Source organism: Micromesistius poutassou (assembly GCF_964030765.1).
Source record: "Micromesistius poutassou genome assembly, chromosome: 1".
NCBI classification, from domain to species: domain Eukaryota; kingdom Metazoa; phylum Chordata; class Actinopteri; order Gadiformes; family Gadidae; genus Micromesistius; species Micromesistius poutassou.
The window spans coordinates 15,486,553-15,506,897 of NC_140271.1; the positions used below are offsets into that span (position 1 = coordinate 15,486,553).

General features: G+C 50.9%; 1 protein-coding gene across 1 annotated transcript in view; it reads left to right on the forward strand.

The window, feature by feature from the left end:
* Positions 1–14,817: 14,817 nt before the first annotated feature.
* iqck (IQ motif containing K) overlaps positions 14,818–20,345 on the forward strand; it is a gene marked incomplete at both ends in the record, with an annotated part of 11,960 nt that continues 6,432 nt past the window's right edge. The window contains 7 exons of the mRNA XM_084488797.1: positions 14,818–14,869; positions 14,981–15,108; positions 15,236–15,389; positions 15,535–15,632; positions 15,894–15,946; positions 16,303–16,380; positions 16,586–16,670. Coding sequence (XP_084344923.1) covers positions 14,818–14,869; positions 14,981–15,108; positions 15,236–15,389; positions 15,535–15,632; positions 15,894–15,946; positions 16,303–16,380; positions 16,586–16,670 — 648 coding nt within the window. The remainder of the gene's footprint in view (positions 14,870–14,980; positions 15,109–15,235; positions 15,390–15,534; positions 15,633–15,893; positions 15,947–16,302; positions 16,381–16,585; positions 16,671–20,345) is intronic.

Consider the following 20,345-nt stretch of genomic DNA (forward strand, 5'->3'; position numbering starts at 1 on the left):
ATATAGGCTACATTTGGTTCTATCTATACATCATGTCGGCAAAGGGTCGAAATAAAGTCACGTTGCGACTCGACGTCTATTGGACTTGTTGACCACACGGTTTGAGGTAAATATGTTTACAACAGATTGAGAAATGTTTAATTATCTACATGCAGCACAAGAACTGCTTGTTATAGGTTCAGTGGGTAGCTATACTGAAAAACCGTAAATTGGGGCACACTACAAGGTAACTGAAATGTAGCTTAATAGGCCTATTTTTTTTATAATTAAGTGGGTATTTAGTGTATTGGCTTAAAAGTAAATTTCATGTAGGTTGAAATGTCGTCTATACAACGTCGAGACGACGTGGATTGATGTCGTCTATGAGACGTCGAAACGACGTCGGTCGAAAGACCGACGTCAGAAAAACTTTCATATCAGCCCCTCAAATCGACGTCGTTTCGACCTCCATGACCAACGTCGATTAGACGTCTAATCGACGTCGAAATGTTTGCTGGGAGGAACCACATTAGGAGATGAGACTGTAAGAACGGTCTGCTACGGGGTATCCCGCGGGGACGAATCCCACTGCAACGTAGTGTTAACCCGTAAAAACCCGATTGACCCTAAATGCGTGAGTGAAAGACTGGAATGAACTGGGCTATGAGAGAGACCCATAGTGGAAGACTGGAATGAACTGGGCTATGAGAGCAGCACCGGCGCTCCGCACACGCAGAACACGCACTGCGCGTAGGGCACCAAGTGTCTGGGGGGGGCACCAAAAAAATCTGTCTCGTAAAAAATCATCATCATAATAATAATCATAATAACGCGATATATTTAAAATGAACATGTGTAAAACGTGTTAATAGCAATACAAAAGTAACATTTGCTCGAGAAAAAGATGCGTCTCCTGTGCGGCCCTCTCTCTCTCCCCTTGGTGCCCCCCTCCCCCACATCCCAGTGGTATGTTCCATTAGATCATTCTCAAGTTTGGCAGACACCTGTGTTTGGACATGGCCTCGAAAAGGCATCAAGAGTCGGGGGCGGATAAGAGAAAAAAGAAGAGACAGCGAGATGATGCACGCACGTCGATGGCAGGTAAGACAATGTTTTAAATAAAAATGGCTAATTCTGTAATTTAGTCCTTGTATGAATGTCTATGCTCATGCCAGGTAATGTTAACGTTACCGTTAACGTCAACAAACTAACGTTAGCTCCTATATTCTTTTAGCCATCAGAAGTCGTCAGCCAAGTATTAGCCAAGTTTACTTATATAGGCCTAGGTCTACTGGTCTACTTTCAGGACGTTTATTTTGCGTTTGTTATGTAGCCTACGTTATGACGTTATGTATGTGTACTGTGAACCAACGAGTATGCAATTGTGTACTGTAGTGGAAAAAGTAATGCTACAGATGATACTTTAAAGTAATGAGTTGATGAATGGAGAATGGCTCCTGGTAACATGAATTCTGAGAAACCTTGCATCTGCAGGGCAACATCTGCAGGTGAAACTACAATTTGAAAGAAAATAAAGAAATCTTAGTTATGTCTCCCTTCACATTCATAGTTTTCAAATTATGTAGGTTTTTTTTAGATTGTGAGCCATCAATCATTGTCTTAAAGGTAAAATAGTTTTAAATGTTGTCATGCATCAGTGATTTACACATTGGCTTACATAAACCTGTAATTAATATGTAATATTGTTTTTGAATCAAGGTGCAAAACTGTATTTCAGTGTACAATCCCTGAGTATTTTTTCTTGTATTTCTGAATGCAGGGTCAATGCTTAGATATGTGCAAGGAGTTCCTCAAGACCAGGAGGAAGATTTAGATGATCAACCATCCACCAGCAGTTCAAGCACACATCATCAACCACCAATCTCTGCAGACTCTGCAACAGCACCCAGCCCTGACCAACAACCATCAACTACTAGTTCAGGACTTATGTTAATGTTTGGTGCTATTGTTAATGCAAAATTAGTGTAGTCTTTTATCAAGATTTTAATTTCTCTTTATTTGCACATTACATTTTGCAAAACTGTTGAGAAGTTATTTTGGAAATAAAGAGAAACGTACTGACAATTACTGAATTGATGTTTGATTGATGATTTTCGGGGGGGCACCACAATGCATTTGTGCTTAGGGCACCCAAATGGCTAGCGCCGGCCCTGTATGAGAGAGACCCATAGTGGAAGACTGGAATGAACTGGGCTATGAGAGAGACCCATAGTGGAAGACTGGAATGAACTGGGCTATGAGAGAGACCCATAGTGGAAGACTGGAATGAACTGGGCTATGAGAGAGACCCAGAGGAATTAAGGCCTATAATGAATCGAGCGTGGTGGTAAAAAACCCTCGATGGCCGAGGTAAATAAGGCTCGCTGCATGGTGATAATGATACTGATGGACAAAACAACCCGATGAGCACGACACATGATAGAAACACACCATACAAGGCACACACATCACACCGTTAACCCTTATCTGAACCAACACATGAGTAACCGGCCATCCTCCAGATCAAGGCCCGAACCAGAGGCAGGAGGACACGAGTGAGCACATACAACCCGATGAGCACGACACATGATAGAAACACACCATACAAGGCACACACATCACGCCGTTAACCCTTATTTGAACCAACACATGAGTCACAACACATGAGGGGGGGATTAAGAAATATACTACCGGACACGGTTAACCCGTATATCAAGAAGACACACCACATAAAACATATACATCACGTCGTTAATCCTTGCTCAAGGTCAAGATGAGCACTCAGAGACACACACAAACACCTACCCAAAGCACACACACCTCGTTAGGAGGAAAAACACAGCATAAGACCATACCACACAGATCATCTCACACTCTTCTGAAGCAGAACTTCCAAGGAGGCGAAGCTCCAGACGACCTCAGCGCTGATAGGGACTTAGAAAATATTCGATCTCTCACGCTTTATGTAGGCTACTTGTATCACTTTTACCATTTTACTTAATAAATCCGAGGCCCTCCTGCTGACAGAATTTATTACCTCTCCGTCTCATTTTCTCTGGTCAAGTAACTAGACAGACTGATTTTCCCAACAATACCCTCGAGAACCTTGATGAGTGGATTTGAGGTGCCCGGAAAGGCACGATAAATAATCTTTAGTTTGGCCATATATTCATTGCATATGCGGGGACGAACGGACAAACCCATGGATTGACGTAGATTAAGGACAGACTAGGGATAGCAGAGACCTCTCAGACGGCGTGCGTGTGTGCGAACGGGACTGAGAGACAGTGAGTATGAGAGAGAGAGAAAGACCGAGAGGCGGTGTGTGAGTGTGCATGGGAGAAACTGAGAGCGAGCGGGCGTGTGAGAATGGTGCGTGTGTGTGGTACGCACCATCTTCACCCAGTAAACGGATAAAAGATATAAACAAATGAATTGATATTAATGAATGCTACCTCTTTACTGTGCTGCTTTGACTTACGGCTTGTTCCGTTGAGATCAATGGATTGATATTAATAAATACTACCTCTTTGCTGTGCTGCTTTGACTTACGGCTTGTTCCGTTGAGATCAATGGATTGATATTAATAAATACTACCTCTTTGCTGTGCTGCGTTGACTTACGGCTTGTTCCGTTGAGATAAATGAATTGATATTAATAAATGCTACCTCTTTGCTGTGGTGTTTTTAAGAATGTTGAGTGACGTCCCTTGGGCGTATAGTAGCCTATACATATTATGAGTTAATTAATAATGTTGAGTGACGTCCCTTGGCCGTATAGTATACATATTATGAGTTAATTAATAATGTTGAATGACGTCCCTTGGCCGTGTTGTATGCCTATTATGAGTTAATCAATACTGTTGAATCGCGTCCCTTGGCCGTGTTGTATGCATATTATAAGTTAATCGATAAAGTTGAATGATGTCCCATGATTGTGTTGCATGCATATTATAACATAAGATCTGACTATGTTAAATAACGTTTCTTGGATATGTTGTTTCCTTTTACCCCCCCCCCCCCCCCCCTTTTTTTCACCTCTCCAAAGAGTGACTTAAAAAAAAAAAAAGCAACTCTACACCTCTCCTCCGCCCTCGTACGTTAGACCAGCCCAACAGAGCTCATTGTTCCCCGCCCGCCATTTTTTGAGTTCTCCCACTCCGTCCCACACGGCACCTCCCAACCCGCCATATTTAGTCTTCCCCTGGGACTACACCTCTCCTGACTTTCGCCACCCCCTACTGGACAACACCCACACTACACCTCTCCCGACTCTCACGACCCCCTACTGGACAACACCGACACTACACCTCTCCCGACTCTCACGACCCCCTACTGGACAACACCCACACTACACCTCTCCCGACTCTCGCCACCCCCTACTGGACAACACCCACACTACACCTCTCCTGACTCTCCCTACCCCCTACTGGACAACACCCACACTACACCTCTCCTGACTCTCCCTACCCCCTACTGGACAACACCCACACTACACCTCTCCTGACTCTCGCCACCCCCTACTGGACAACACCCACACTACACCTCTCCTGACTCTCCCTACCCCCTACTGGACAACACCCACACTACACCTCTCCCGACTCTCGCCACCCCCTACTGGACAACACCCACACTACACCTCTCCTGACTCTCCCTACCCCCTACTGGACAACACCCACACTACACCTCTCCCGACTCTCGCTACCCCCTACTGGACTACACCCACACTACACCTCTCCTGACCCTCGCTACCCCCTGCTGGACTACACCCACACTACACCTCTCCTGACTCTCGCTACCCCCTGCTGGACTACACCCACACTACACCTCTCCCGACTCTCGCCACCCCCTACTGGACACCACCGACACTACACCTCCCCTGGCTTTGAACCCCCACCGCCAAAGAGAAGCCACCACACCCTGCCCCCAGAACACGTGTGCCTCGCAATCCCGACAAGCCGCTGTGCCAACAAACAGAGACAGTAGGAAGGCACCGAACACCCACCATGTCGGACGAGCAACGAACCAGAGCATTGAACTGGTTGAGCCTAAACGTCGAACCTGGAAAAGTCTTGAAGGACAACGCACGGAAAAAATGGGAGGCGCGATACGATGACTACGTTAAAGGTTGGCAGAAGGAAGGGGTGGTACGCCTGGGTCCCCTCGACCAAGCCGGCCGAGTCGCCATACACGCACACATCCGCTCACAGTACGACCAGGCGAAAGTCCGCCGCGACAATGCTGGGAGCCGCGTGGGGCGTGCGGACGCCCTCGAAACCCAAGATCGGAAAAGACAAAAGAGAATCTTGGTGCTGAATGCATTAGCCTCTTGCCTACCACCCAACACCCCAAGACCAGCTCCCTCCCCCAAGAATCCCTTCCTAGTGGACCCCACGACCCCTGCCTGGATGGCCCTGACGGCCCCGCTCTATCCCTCTCTACCTGGAGCCGACGCAATTGCCCAACCGCCTCCGTACAGATCGCCATCCCCAGAACGAGTCGAGCCAAACCCAGAGAAAAAACTGACGCAGATCAGCATCCCTGGCCCCAGCGCAGCAGCCCTGGCCTCCCTCCTGGTGGACCTATTGGCAAGGGCCGAAGAAACAGAAGTGAAGAAAGCGGAGAAGGCAATGAGAAGACACTCCGGGGTTCCTCAAGGGAAAAGCACAAGAAAGGAGAAAAGGCATGATGATACGGCAGACACCCTGGAATGGGACCCAATGGGAGAACAATGGAAAAAAGAAGCCCTGGACCGAATGACCCATTACATTCAGGATGAATTCCATCTCCTGAGTCGACAGCTGCGGGAGACGCAGGAAAGCAGAGACCAGTGGAACTCTGGAGGCGAGACCCGCGGGACGGACACAGATGCACGACAGAGGGACCTGATCGAATGGCTCGACGCGAGCCGATCAGGGAGCCGAAGAAGTCCGACCCCGACTACGGCCACCACCAGCACCCCCAGGGGACCCCAACCCCCGGGTCCCCCGGCACACGGACAAAGGGCCACCACCAGCTCCCAGGAGCGCCACGACCAGGACGGGACTCCGGAACCGCTGATGGAGACCCCGGCAGGGCGACCAATGTACGTCCCCTGGACCCACCGCGACCTCAGGGGACTAGTGGACGACCTCCCCCCTATCAAGGAAGGGGCGGGAAAGTGGATCAGAACCCTCGAGCAGCTGACCTCGGCCGATCGGCTCAACATGGGGGATGCCCGAGCAGTCCTCATGAGAGGGGAAGGACCCCGAGCAGTCCAAGACGTGGAAAACGTGGCCAAAACCACCAGAGAGCCCGACGACTCCCCCTTCGACCCCTACCGCCCCGCATGGTGGAACGCTCTGAGGGGCCTCTATCCCGCCCAGAACTCGGCGGCATGCATGACCGGCCTGAAAAGAAAACCCAGAGAATCGGCAGGCGAATACCTCACCCGAGCCACTGAACGATGGAAAGACGGATTCGGAACTCGGCCGGGAGCCAGCGCTGCCACAGAAGCCATGTTCCGAGTCGCGGTTGAAGCGGGTCTCAGCGCCAAGACCCGCGAGGGCCTCAAGACAGTGATCGGGCTCGGAAGAATGAACGCCATGGACTGGAAGGAGGCTGTCACACACCACGTGAATCTGCAACAAGACCGGGAGGACGAAGACGCCAAGGAAGATCATGACCTGAGGAAACGGCTCCTGCGAATGGATGTGAAAAAAGCGACCCAGGAGCATAACCGGGACAAGAAGGAATCCAACAAAGACCAAGCCTCCGAGATCATGCCCCTCGAAGTGGCACCGCCACCGGCTCCCAACCCCTCGGTTCAGCCAAGCAGCCCGCCCCCAACCCAGGGACAGGCTCCTCCCACCCAAACATGGGGGCAACCTCCCCCGCAGACCCCGCAGTACCCGCACCCAAACCTGCCACCATCAATGGGCCACGGGGGGTACCAGAACCAGCAGCCCAGACAGTACGCCCCCGGCCATTCCCAGGGTCGGGGCGGATATCGAGGAAGAGGCCACCCAAACCGGTACTATCCCTGCCATTCCTGCGGGCTCCTGGGACACTGGGCGTACTAATGCCCCCAGAATAACCCGGGAATGCAACAACACCAACAAAATCAACAGAACCAAAACGGACCCCACCCCGACCAACCAACTGGAAACCCTGGAAATGGACCGGCACAAACACCCAACCCCGGTTCCCCGATGTACCCCGTCTGGAATGACCCGGGCTACGACGCCCAATGCTGACAAGCCCCGAGCGCCCTGAGGGGGTCCCAGGTGGTAATCCTGGGATCGGGAGCCCCGATGGTGGAAGGACTTGTAAACCAGACCCCGGTTAGCTTTATGGTCGACACCGGAGCCACAGTATCCACCATTGGGGACCTGAACCACCAAGTCCCACCCCTCTCCACTCGAACCCTGACAACCATGGGGTTCTCGGGAATAGAAAAAGTCAGCCCCTTCACAACCCCCTTGCCGCTCACCATACTGGGCCAAACATTCCACCATTCCCTTCTGTATTCCCCCAAGTGCCCCACCAACCTCCTAGGTAGAGATGTCCTGAGCAAAATCAGCTGTCACATCAGCTGCTCCCCGGAAGGCACTTCAATAACGGCAGACACCGACCAGTCCCTCCAGATGATGATGATGATGTATGAACCCCCGCCCCTGAGTCCACCCGTAGACGTGTATTGGATCCGGAACCTGACCACCCCAGACGGCCTCAAACCCCTAGAAGAAATATGTAGTGAATGGACCCCCTGGATCCGGCAGCAAGGAGACTTCTACGCGCCGCTCGACCCCCTCCACACGACCCTCAATGTACTCCGGCACCCAGATGACAGTTATGACGAACAATGGAAAGGTACCATGGAAGGTACTGGTCAGAAATGCCTTTATGAGGTGATGTACCTCGGACCTGAGGGGGTGGGGGCTCCCACCCTCCTCACCCAGGAACAGGAATATTGGTACCGCCTCGGGCCCGAGTCCCGACCGCACGTGACCCTGGCAATCGCCAGACACCACATGGCCATGAATCTGGGGCCCATGATCTCAAGAGCGAGCCAAGTACGAGAATGGATCCCCACTGACAACCCACATGTACACCTGGCCCCTGAAATGGGCTTGACCCGGATCTCCTTTCCCCGCACAGCTTCCTGGGGAGTGGCGGAACGGGTGGAGCGCGACCGGACGCCCAACCCAGTAGTTACCGACACCCCCGCTCCCCCGAAGGAAGAAGACCCCGACGTAAAGACCATGTTGGACGACCTACCTCAGAAACTCTGGGCCACAGGAGCCTACGACATGGGGTTCACTCCCCAGCACAACATCCATGTACCCCTCAAACCGGACCAGCCCCCGGTTCACCAACCCCAGTATAAGGTCAGACCCGAAGCAGAAGCAGGGATCACGGCCACCATAGAGGGCCTCAAAAACGCAGGAGTGCTCCGGCCCTCTCAGTCCCTATGGAACACCCCAATTCTCCCAGTCAAAAAGGCGGATGGACTAACGTGGAGGATGGCCCATGACCTCCGCCTTGTGAACGACACAACGGAAGGACCCCCCGAAAGGGTGCCAAACCCACAAGTAGCGCTCCACGGGGTTACCCCCGATCACCTCTGGTTCTCTGCAGTAGACCTGGCCAACGCCTTCTTCTGCATCTCCCTGGACGAAGGCTCACAAGACATCTTCTCTTTCACTTGGAGGGGAGAAAAACTCACCTACACCCGTATGCCACAAGGGTACCAATCAACCCCCACCATATTCAACGACTGTGTGCGGAAGGATCTCAAAGACACCGTACTACCTGAGGGGGTGGTAATGATCCAGTATGTAGACGACATCTTACTCGCCGCCCCCACCAGACTGACATGCATAGATGCAACCAAGACCCTGCTCGAGACCCTGGGGAAAGCAGGGTACAAGGTCAAGCGGTCTAAACTCCAGGCTGTCCGGCCCATGGTCAAATTCCTGGGGAGGATGGTCGGTGGAGACGTCAGAGACATGACCCAGGACACCCGAGAAACCATCCTGCATTACCCAAGACCCACCACGGTCCAGCAAATGTTAGCTTTCCTGGGACTGTGCAACTACAGCCGCCAGTACCTCCCAGACTTCACTGAGCGAACGACAGACCTCCGCCGGTTGGTCACCACAGCCGGCACCCGACACCTTCAAGCCCTGCTGGAATGGGACTCAGCGGCAGACACCGTCTTCCAACAACTGAAGCAAGCCCTCCACACGGCCGCAGCCCTCCAAGCCCCAGACTATACGATCCCCTTCCACCTGGACGTCACACAGAGGAACGGAAATGTGGCGGCCACACTCTGGCAAGCAAAGGCCGGCACCCGGAGAACCCTCCTCTACCACAGCTCGGCCCTGCCCACCCCGGGCCTTGGACTCCCTCGCTGCGCCAGACATCTCATGGCCATCGCTATCGCCCTACGAAAGACACAGTTCCTCACTATGCACAACCCCAACGACCGCTCCCTTGCCGCCACTCAGCGCGACCTCGTCCAGCAGCACCATCAGGCTACCGACGACGGCGCTCCAGGCCCGAGCCAATAGACATTGCATCATCGGCATGGTGGGGCTAACCTGGGCTCTGCTGGGTTTCCTGATCCTGTGGGGGATTGAGGTCCATCGGATCTCCCCGGCCAGGGCCTTCACCACCGAGCCCACGTCTGCAGTGCTGCAACTCTCCCCGGAACCCCCGACCCAGGGTCCACAACGCCGCAAGAGACAGACATCCCAGCGGGCCATCAAGTCCCCTGATGACCCCTGCCTCACCAAGTACAGTGGGCTATCTCTAACCTATACTTACGGTTCCAGCGCTGCCTATGCCTTCCTCCTATGCGACATCATCCCGTGCGTTGGCGGGCCCGCAGCCTGGGAAGGGTACGACGTCTACATCTGCGATGCCCCGAAGGGCTCCTTCGCGGGAGTCCAAGGCAATGGGTAATGGTATCCGCCGAAAACCGAGGTTGGTGTCGAGGATGGGGCAATGTACTATGGATGACAGGGGGGCACCAGAATCACTATGTCACTAACCGCTCTCAGACTCTCCACAGGCCTGACGCGACGGCCGCACTACAAGCTAATGGCTTCCTTTCGGGAGGCAACGGCGGGGTCTCCCTCACCCTCAGGAACGTTACCAGAAACCCCTACCAAGGATGGGGCAGCCCCACGCTACGGTCAACTCGGGCGTGCGGCGTGAGCACGGACTCTGCCTATTTTGTGTTCGGGGTATCTCATTCTGGCGCAGACACGATGGCCTTGTTAAAGATAAATTTCAGGAAGGCCCCCGCCGCGCCCGCCACACCATCCCCTATGGCCAACGCGACGACTCCTCAGGCCCCAGTCCGACCCTTAATTACTTGCGACGGCCCGGTTACGGTTTTTGATTTAGATTCCGTGGGGCACCTCCCCACCCATGACTCTATCGCACTCGCGACCGGCTACACCGACGATAACGCGTGGCTCAATTGGATTGCCGCTACGGTCAGATTCCAGGGCCTGTCCGACTGCGTAGCCTGTGCATCGGCCCGCCCCCATCTCGTCTCGACCCCAGTACTGTTCAATTTTACCAACGACCCCATCGGTTCTCATTGCATGTTAGCTCTGTTTATGACCATCTCCCCGGCCGGGTGCGGCCTCCTTAGCTCTCTGTTTCCCCCCACCCTTAACGACTCACTTCCCCCTGTGTACTCCCCTGGGGGGTCGACCCACTCATGCATTACCAGGGTCGGAACGGTAAGCGTCGGGGCGGTACCACCGTCGTGGTGCCACTCCGACACGAACGTCACACTTTGGTCCAATATGACCAACCCTTGCGTAGGACGCCAGGGCCTATTCTGGTCCTGTGACGAGTACACCCTTAGACTGACTCTTCCGGCACAATGGTCCGGAACCTGCATTATAGTGCGCCTACTGATGCCCGTCACGCTCTTTACCCGGGGCACGGGCCCGGCAACCAAACTACCTCACGCGACCAAACCACCTTGCGCAACCGAACTACCTCCCGAAACCGTCGCTCCACCGCGCTGACCGACCACTTTGACCTGACCAAGAACACGCCCACGTACGTGGATGGCATAGGCATTCCTCGGGGCGTGCCGAACAGGTTTAAATTGGCTGATCAGATAGCCGCGGGCTTCGAGAACATGCCTATTTTCGCCGCCATAATCCCCATCACCCCCAACAAAAACGTTGATCGCATTAATTACATTCACTATAACGTCCAGCGCCTATCCAACCTGAGTCGCGACGCGGTAGAAGGGCTAGCCTCGCAACTGGCCGCCACCTCTCTGATGGCGTACCAAAACCGCCTGGCTCTGGACATGCTGTTAGCCGAGAAAGGGGGGGTCTGTTCGATGTTCGGGGCTCAGTGCACCTTCATTCCCAACAACACGGCCCCTGACGGGTCGGTGACAAGGGCACTGGCCGGCCTTCGGGCTCTTTCCGTCCAGATGGCCGAAGACTCCGGGGTCGATAACCCAATGGAGCGATGGATGACTGACATGTTTGGTAAGTGGAAGGGCTTCCTCATGGCCATCATGTCATCCCTGGCCTGTTTTGTCGGAATTGTGGTCTGCTGCGGGTGCTGCTGCATCCCCTGCGCCCGCACCCTCTGCTCACGCCTCATCACCACAGCCCTCGAGAAGGAGAAACAACATCCCCCTCCCTACTCCGAAGCAGCCCCCCTCATGCCCCTACTGGACCTGCCTGTCCAGCTCCCCCACGACGACCAGGAAGACCAGCTAGTGCCTGCGAGCTTTGGCTGTGAGTACGACTTCCCCCACCCCCCCCACCCGTCCCCCGTCCCCACCTTCGACTACGTCCCTGGCGGGCCGGACATCTTCCTGTGATGGGCTGGTGGTCTCCCCGGTAACACGGCCCCGGCCTCCTGTTTCCACCTTTGGCTGCTGCCACCCCGGCCCCCTTGCCCTCCACCCTGCCTGTGAAGTGCTAGTAACCTCTCCAGGAGGGTGGCCCCGTTCCCCGTCCCCGTCTACGACATGGCCGCTCCTCCCACCGGATGCGCCCGCGCCGCTCGGACCAGGGATCTGCGTTCCGATACCAGGGGCCCGGCCCGTTCCCTTATGGCTTGAGGGCGCCCCTGGCTGTATTTGCTTTTGTACACCTCACTATGTTTAGCCGCTCCCGTATCTAAACCTGTGCCTTTTGAGATTGTTTGATGACTCGTTTTTATCCTGCACCGCATTTAGCCACACACCGGTACGGACGATGTTTTGTTATGGGTTGATTTGGTTTGTTATGATGTTCCCCGCTGTATTGCTTATGTTCACCAGGATAGTGCCCTGCCGGGACCGTCGAATAAACGGGTCGTAAACTAGTATGGGTGTGGTACCGCCCATACTCCCATGTGGCTCCCTGGCAGGGGCTAATGAAGGATTTCCCCGCTGCTTGTATATTGATTATTGTTTCTCTTAATGTTGTTTATTTTGATGTTGTTTGATGTTTTTTGAGATTGTTTAAAGTTGATTTTAAGGCTGTATGTTGTTTGTTTGATGTTGTTTGATGTTTTGATGCCACCCCCTATAAGGGGTGTGTATGGCATACTCATGTCCGATGCATGGGTAGCGTTTCTCCCACGTGGTTCCCCATACACCCGGTCGGGCGTGTTATTAGTATCCCGTGCTCGTTGTTGCCTATTTTTGTATTCGGGTTTGTCACCTTTCTAGTGTTTTTGCTTGTGTCACGTTGTTCCGTATGCGCTGAGGTCCTGACCCTTCATATCCATCGTAGGTTACGTTGAGGGGGATATGATGGGCAAAACAACCTAATGAGCATGGCACATGATAGAAACACACCACAAGACATATACATTACACAGTTAACCCGTATATAAAGAAACACACCACAAGACATATACATTACACAGTTAACCCTTGTTTGAACCAACACATGAGTAACCGGCCATCCTCCAGGTCAAGGCCCGAACCGGAGGCCGGATGACACGATGAGCACAGCACATGATGTGTATATCAAGAAACACACCACAAGACATATACATTACACAGTTAACCCGTATATCAAGAAACACACCACAAGACGTATACATTTTACACAATTAACCCTTGTTTGAACCAACACATGAATAACTAGCCATCCTCCAAGTCAAGGCCCGAACCGGAGGCCGGACGCCACAACATGAAGAGATGTTAGAAACTCAGACAATGCACCACACATTCGCAAAGCCAAGAGCCAGTCTGCTGATAATATAGTGCCCATAACTCTGGGTCAAGATACCCCTCGGGAACCCCTCGCACCTGGTTAGAGGCACAGAAGACACTCATGAATTATATCAGTGCCCAGAGGCTCAAGGTCAAGATGAGCACTCGGAGACACACACAAACACCTACCCTAAGCACACACACCTCGTTAGGAGGAAAAACACAGCATAAGACCATACCACACAGATCATCTCACACTCTTCTGAAGCAGAACTTCCACGGAGGCGAAGCTCCAGACGACCTCAGCGCTGATAGGGACTTAGAAATATTCGATCGTTCACGCTTTACAAGCCTGTATCACTTTTACCACTTTACTTAATAAATCCGAGGCCCTCGTGCTGACAGACTTTATTACCTCTCCGTCTCATTTTCTCTGGTCAAGTAACTAGACAGACTGATTTTCCCAACATAAGTCCCTAAGATATATAGATATCTAATGTATGTATTATTTTTCCAATAGAAATCAATGAGCCTCTAATACTTTCACTGCATGCTTAAGACGTCGTAACCATATAGGCGTCTTACGCTGGGGTCGAGTAGGCCTACCCACCAGTTTTCGTCAAGATTCACTTTGTACCCACCACTTAAAAAGACAAAAAAACTTGAGTTTAAATATTATGGATTATTACACGGCTCTTCTCAGTGCTGTGGAACACTCCGTTCACTTGCATGGGCCTTCCCGACTTCCGGCCGTGAATTATTTTTTGATAATTGACCATTGCTAAGCACATAATGACCGCTGTAAAGGGAAGCAAGCGAAGCAAGACCCCTCCACTTTGCGTCGGTGTCCGGTTCGCCCTGTCGGGGCTTATTTTCCCGATAATGACCGGCGTTCTATACATTATTCCTTACTTATTTTTGTATGAGCTGCCAGCCTGGACAACGAATGAGGTATTAATACCGATACTCTTTGGCTGGGATGCAATAATGAGGCTTCAGACAATCAAGTCATTTTAGCCTGAATACATGAAGGTAAAAAGCACCAGAGCAGGTTGGTAGGACCATGGACATACAGAGACCCTAAGATATATAGATATCTAATGTATTCATACATTGTTTATGTAGGATATACGTATATGTATATATAACCTAATCATATTGTTTCTTCTACTTAAAAATAGCTGACCGTTTTTTTCTCCTTCTCGGGATTATATTCCCAGTTTTGATCTCGGACGTCTGGTCACTTATAGCATATAAGAATATTATATTACTGTTAAGCCAACTATGAATAATAAAACACGCCAAAACATGTGTCCTTTATCATAGCTACACATATGACAAAAAACCGCGTGAAAATCAGTGGTATTCAGTGAGGTAAGATTAATTAATTGCGCTGACAGTTGATTGCTCCTGCCAAATGAATCACACTGAGTGGAGCGGATCACCACTCCAAGATGGCGGCCCCGCGTCTCGTCAGCGCCAGTAGGCAGTAGCGGTCGATGCTGCGTCTGCTTATAAGATGTCTATGGTTTTGGTGAGAAGCTAACGGCTGCGGCCTGCGGGAAGGCGCGGCTGCACACGTCATATCCTGCCTGCACAGCCGGAAGTTGATCCCTCGCCTTTCCTTGACGACGTCCCTAGCAACCATAGTGAGACATGGCAAAGGTTATCCGTTCAAAGAAAACTCTGTGGCAACAAGTTTGCGAAGGTAAGATGTATTAAAAAAACAAACAAACTAAAATAAACGATAAATAACCAGTGGTGAAGAGGGGGAAAAAAAACAAAAAAAACGTAATTCTACTTGGGTGTATTTATTAAGAATATGAAGCGGAGCATCCCAGTCCTCCCACCGACGCATGGACGGACGCTGCGTCCGTCAGCACGCACGTCTCCCAGTACAGCGCCAGCAAACACTCGCCGGTCTTCTACGGCCTCACGACAGCCAAGGTCAGATCATCAAGAAAACGAATGTTGACAAAATTCTTGATAAACAAAAAAATAATAATAATAAAAAAACGGCTCGACCCTAACATGTCATGTGAGATGATAGTGATTTACCATTGGTTCGCTATAGGTCTCTGTTGACGATGACCCTCTGAGGAACTTTGACCCTCTTCTGGGCCACCCTGCCCTCGCTGGCTTCTCCATTTTGGACAAACCCAAAGTCTTGAGTCCGAAGTGCACCAGCGCAGCGGCACCTCCTCTGAGTCCCCCACAACTCCATGAGCGTATGTTTGCCCTCCCTGAGTCCCATTAGTCTGCAATTCCTTCTTAGCAAACGGCTCATCAGTCTGTGTGTGTGTGTGTGTGTGTGTGTGTGTGTGTGTGTGTGTGTGTGTGTGTGTGTGTGTGTGTGTGTGTGTGTGTGTTCAGGTCCCATCACTCGGTACTTGGAAGAGAGTGTGTTTCCTGTCTTGCTGCCTGGATTAGAAGCTCTGCTCAGAGAGGCCCAGAAACAACGTTGTTTCCATGTAGGAAAATCCCTCCTTAAACCGAAAAAAAAGACACCAACAGACCACAATACAGCCGATTAACCTACAATAAATCAATCATAATCAATGAAGAAAATATGCATTTATTACAAATGATAACATTTATAAACAGTTGCTTAATACGAATAGATACTCAAAAGTAAAATGAACTGTAGATGTCTAAAAGATAAGATGATAATGATCTGACTCTTTGTCCAACAACTGTAGGTCAACACATTGTGTAATTTGTTTTTGTTTCAGAGGAAAGTAACAGCTTTTAATCCATGTGACTTCCTGACAGAGTGGCTTTACAAGTGAGTTCCCTCTCACATTTTTCTGTCTCCAGGGAAGTGCCTTTTAAACAGTGTTTTTGTCTGACTTTTTGCAGCCCAATATGACAGCTAACACTGAATGTAATACATGGCCAGAATTCCAAATTCTGTGTTACTATGATTCATAAACTTTACAGATATTGATCGAAATATTGATGGAAGTGTTGTAACATTTGAAGTATATCTATGTAGTAATTAGCTAAACAACAGGGGGTAACCAATTGAGTATGATTTGACGTAACCGTTTCTTTGTGGTTTGTGGAGATTGCATTGTATACAATTGTATGTACTCACCGTACTGCAACCAGGCTAGCAAATCATATGGTTCCTCCCCACAGCCATAACCCACGCAGACAAGAACAGCTGTCTGTTAGCTTCCAGGATATCCCCTTTGTGAAGGAAGGGCTCCTCAAACAGTGAGTGAAATCACTCACTCACTCACTCACTCACTCACTCACTCACTCACTCAGGGCAAACAGGATATCATATTTTGGAAATTACATTTTGTCCTTCAGATTTACTGCTCTGTTTAAGCAGTAAAACACTCTGGTGCTCTCTCTCTCTCTCTCTGTCTCTGTCTCCGTTATAGTCACTCGCTCCCATTGTTTTTCTCTATTTTAGTCCAAGGCCTCCCATCCCTCTCTCCCTGCTCCTGAGTGAGCACCAGGCTGCTCTTATGATCCAGTCTTTCTGGAGGGGATACAAGGTAGGTCAGGCCAGGACACAGATAGAGACACACACACACACACACACACACACACACACACACACACACACACACACACACACACAGAAAGGTCAACAATTCTCAAGAACTGTTTATCACACTAGGGGTATATTCAAGTCCACGTAAAACAGTATCCTCCGAGCTTGCTCTGCTACTGAAGCCTTGTAGCTCTCCCAATTGTGCGTGCCCCCTCCGGCCCCCCTAACCTGAACCCCTAGTATGAAATGATTGGTTCACAACGAAGCCCCCCCCTTGATCTGCTGGAGCCCCCCTTGACATGGAGAATAAATGCACACGGAAACAGAAATGCGTTACATAACATTTCCCTCATGTATGAGGTAGTATTAGTGTTGCTGGATTCAGCCTGGTCCTGGATGATACTATACTGAACTGTGGTAGACGTTATCTGGGATCCAGCAACCTACTTTGTTATAACAGAACTTCTGGGGGGTGACGGCGCAGAGACTAGTGGGCCAGGAACCAGAGACTGAAAGTGGTGGATGAGGCTTTCAGAAGAGGATTTGAATAAGTGTAATTCTACAGTGGTCACTCTACACGCAATTGATTTCAAACCTTTACACACTTTTTTTTTTTAATGTCAGTACTACTGCGGCTTAATTAGTTCCATCAAATATGGAGCAAAAGATAGTGAACCATCCCGTATCCGTCCGTTTATCACCGGCTGTATGTGTGTGCAGAGTGCTGGGTGGTGCTGCTGCTGTCTCTGCATGCACAGCGATGAGCAGAGCCGTTGTGTAATCCCTCCGGTTCCCTTCCAAATCCCTGCATCCTTGCAGCCTGTGTTCATTCTGCGGCCCTGTTATGTCACCACAAAGGCTGGGGGCTTATAATGCTGCCAGTATGTGTGGGTGGTCTGTACCACAGTGTTTTGCACTGGGTTATAAATAGAGATAGACATGCATGCACACACACACACACGCACAGAACCTTCTGTCCATGACTGCTTTCCCCAGACGGGAACATCAATTTCATTTGATTAATTTGACTGTTTTATATGTATTTCTTTTCTTTCTTGGACACCATAACTGATTTTGTTGATCAATAAGTATTTGCCCAAAAGTTTTCCAGGTAAGGTGCTCCCATGTGTTTGTTTGTTTGTTCCCTTGCAATACGTCCTACCGTGTAACTTTGTGTCCTTTCTATTGTGTGTGACTGCATATATTTCACGAGGCGATGTCACCGACAGGGGGCAGCACTGGCTCTCCGAATCTCCGGTATTTAAATTCACCGCTGTGCCGGTAGATGGCGGTAACGCGTCAGTGCGCCGAAGTGAACGCCGTTGTGTTTTCCCTGCACTCAAGAGATTGAGGAGGTCCACTAATAGCACTGCAGCCCCAGACCGACCGGGGATGTGTCAGGACGAAACAGAAGAGTGGGGAGATGGGGCAGAACTTGGCTAAGAAAGTGCAAGTGCTTAGTTTAAAAAAAAAAAATTGCTACGGATGGCGGGATGGATGGAAGGGAAGGGAGGACGGACGGAATAAATAAAGAATGAATGATGGGATGATGAATGATTGATGCTGGGAAGCAGTGAGGAAGGGAATGCGACCATGATGATGACGGCGATAATGAGGATCGACAATAATACTGAAGCAGCATCATTATTGAATGAGCCTTCAATTATTCAACCTTTCAGATTAGCTTCCCAAACGTTCACTCATTAGGATAGGAAGGATTTAATGTGGTATAATGACAATAACTACTACCTCACGTAGTGTGGGGTATTTCGGGAAGGGACTGAAGCAGAGCTCAGTGAAGGACTCCCTGGTAGGACTCTGTGGTGGTGGTGGTGGTGGTGGTGGTGCTACATGCTACATGGCTACCTTGGCCCCAGAAACCAACAACAGCCTAATGAATGGTGGGGCCGGCAGGGAGGACACGAGGACTTCAGGAGCCCAGGCATTGTCAACCAGTCGCTGGGAGCACTGAGGCTGAGCAGAGCGCCGTGGCTCACTGAAGGCTGTGTGTGTGTGTGTCTGCGTGTGTGTGTGTGTGTCCACGTGCGTGCGTGTGTTTGTGTGTGTGTGTCACTCGGCTAATCTGAAGGAAAATCCTCCTGCTCTCATTCGTCCTCTTGTTTCCAACTGATCCGTCCTTCCTCTGTCTCCGTTACCACGTGTTGTTGTCTTCAAGACCTCAGCCTCCCCACTGCTCCCTCTCCCTCCCTTTCTCTCTCTCTTTCCCTCCCTTTCTCTCTCTGTGTCTCTATCCCTTCCTTTCCCTCTCTTTCTCTCTCTACCTCTGTCTGTCTCTCGCTTTCTCTCTCTCTCACTCTATACATCTGTCTCTCTTTTTCTTACTTTCTCCGGTTATGCAACGCAGCTTGACGCAGCACTCACTGCAGTGTGTGTGTGTGTGTGTGTGTGTGTGTGTGTGTCAGGAGCAGTGAGGAGAAAACTATTTTGGGGTATTTTTGTGTATTCACTCATATGACTGCTTCTCCTCTGTGGCACTGAACCAAAAACACACACAACCACAAACACACACACACACACACACACACTGACTCTCTAATCCAACACACACACACACACACACACACACTCTCTCTCTCTAATCCAACGCCCTCCTCCCTAAACAAACGTTCATGCTGGGACCAGGCCTGTGCGGACCCTGACCATCTCGGCACTAATTCTAATCCACTTATCTGTCTCCCGGACTGTAAGACGAATAAACACTCTCTCTCTCACACTCGCTCCACCACAGACCCGCTAAGATCTGGAAGGTTCACTCCCAGGACCAGATCTGTGGTAGCTGAGGGATGAAAAGGAGTTTCAATTAGACACAGCCCCATGGCCATAGCCCACCACAGTTCAGGGTCAGCGCACCCATATAAACCACTGCTGTTGTGTGTTGAGTGTTTGTATTTATACTCATGGCAAGCGTATCCCAGTTTGCCTATTCCCAGACTAACAATAGCCTGGGATTTGAACTCTCTCAGGTCAAAGTGGCCAGTGTGTTGTTTCTTTTTACTAGTCTGTATTTCAAACTGCAATGTAAAAATTGTCGGTTGTGCTGTTACAATAAATCCCAAGAATGCCACTTCCATTTTGTGGATCTCTATAAAACCTCCACACCACTCCAGTGAGTGGTGTGTGCGTGTGTGTGGGTGCTGCCTGGTCTCTGCGTGGCTCGGGAGTCGGCTGTTGCGGGCCGACACGCTGACGCTTGGTGAAACTAGGCCAATTTACCCTGTCTGTTTGTGTAGTCCTCCACGAAGAATCACACCCTCGCACCGACACACTCCCGCTCTGCCCCGCACGCATCCTCCTCATGCCACTGCGCCAAGGATTCCTCTCATGTGCACGCACGCACGCACGCACGCACGCACACACTCAGTCACGCACTCACGCATACACCCACGCATGCACGTACTCACTCACTCACTCACTCTTCACTCACTCACTCACTCACGCATGCACGCACTCACTCAGGCACGCACGCACGCACTCACTCACTCACTCACTCGCGCACTCACTCACTCCTCACTCACTCGCTCACTCACTCACTCACCGCCTCACTCACTCACTCACACGTCATTCACCTCCGCTAAAGTGGGTCCTTGATTCCGACCGAATCCACCCCCAGGGGAGGGAGGGAGGTGGGTGGGGGGGGGGGGGGGGGGGGGTGGGG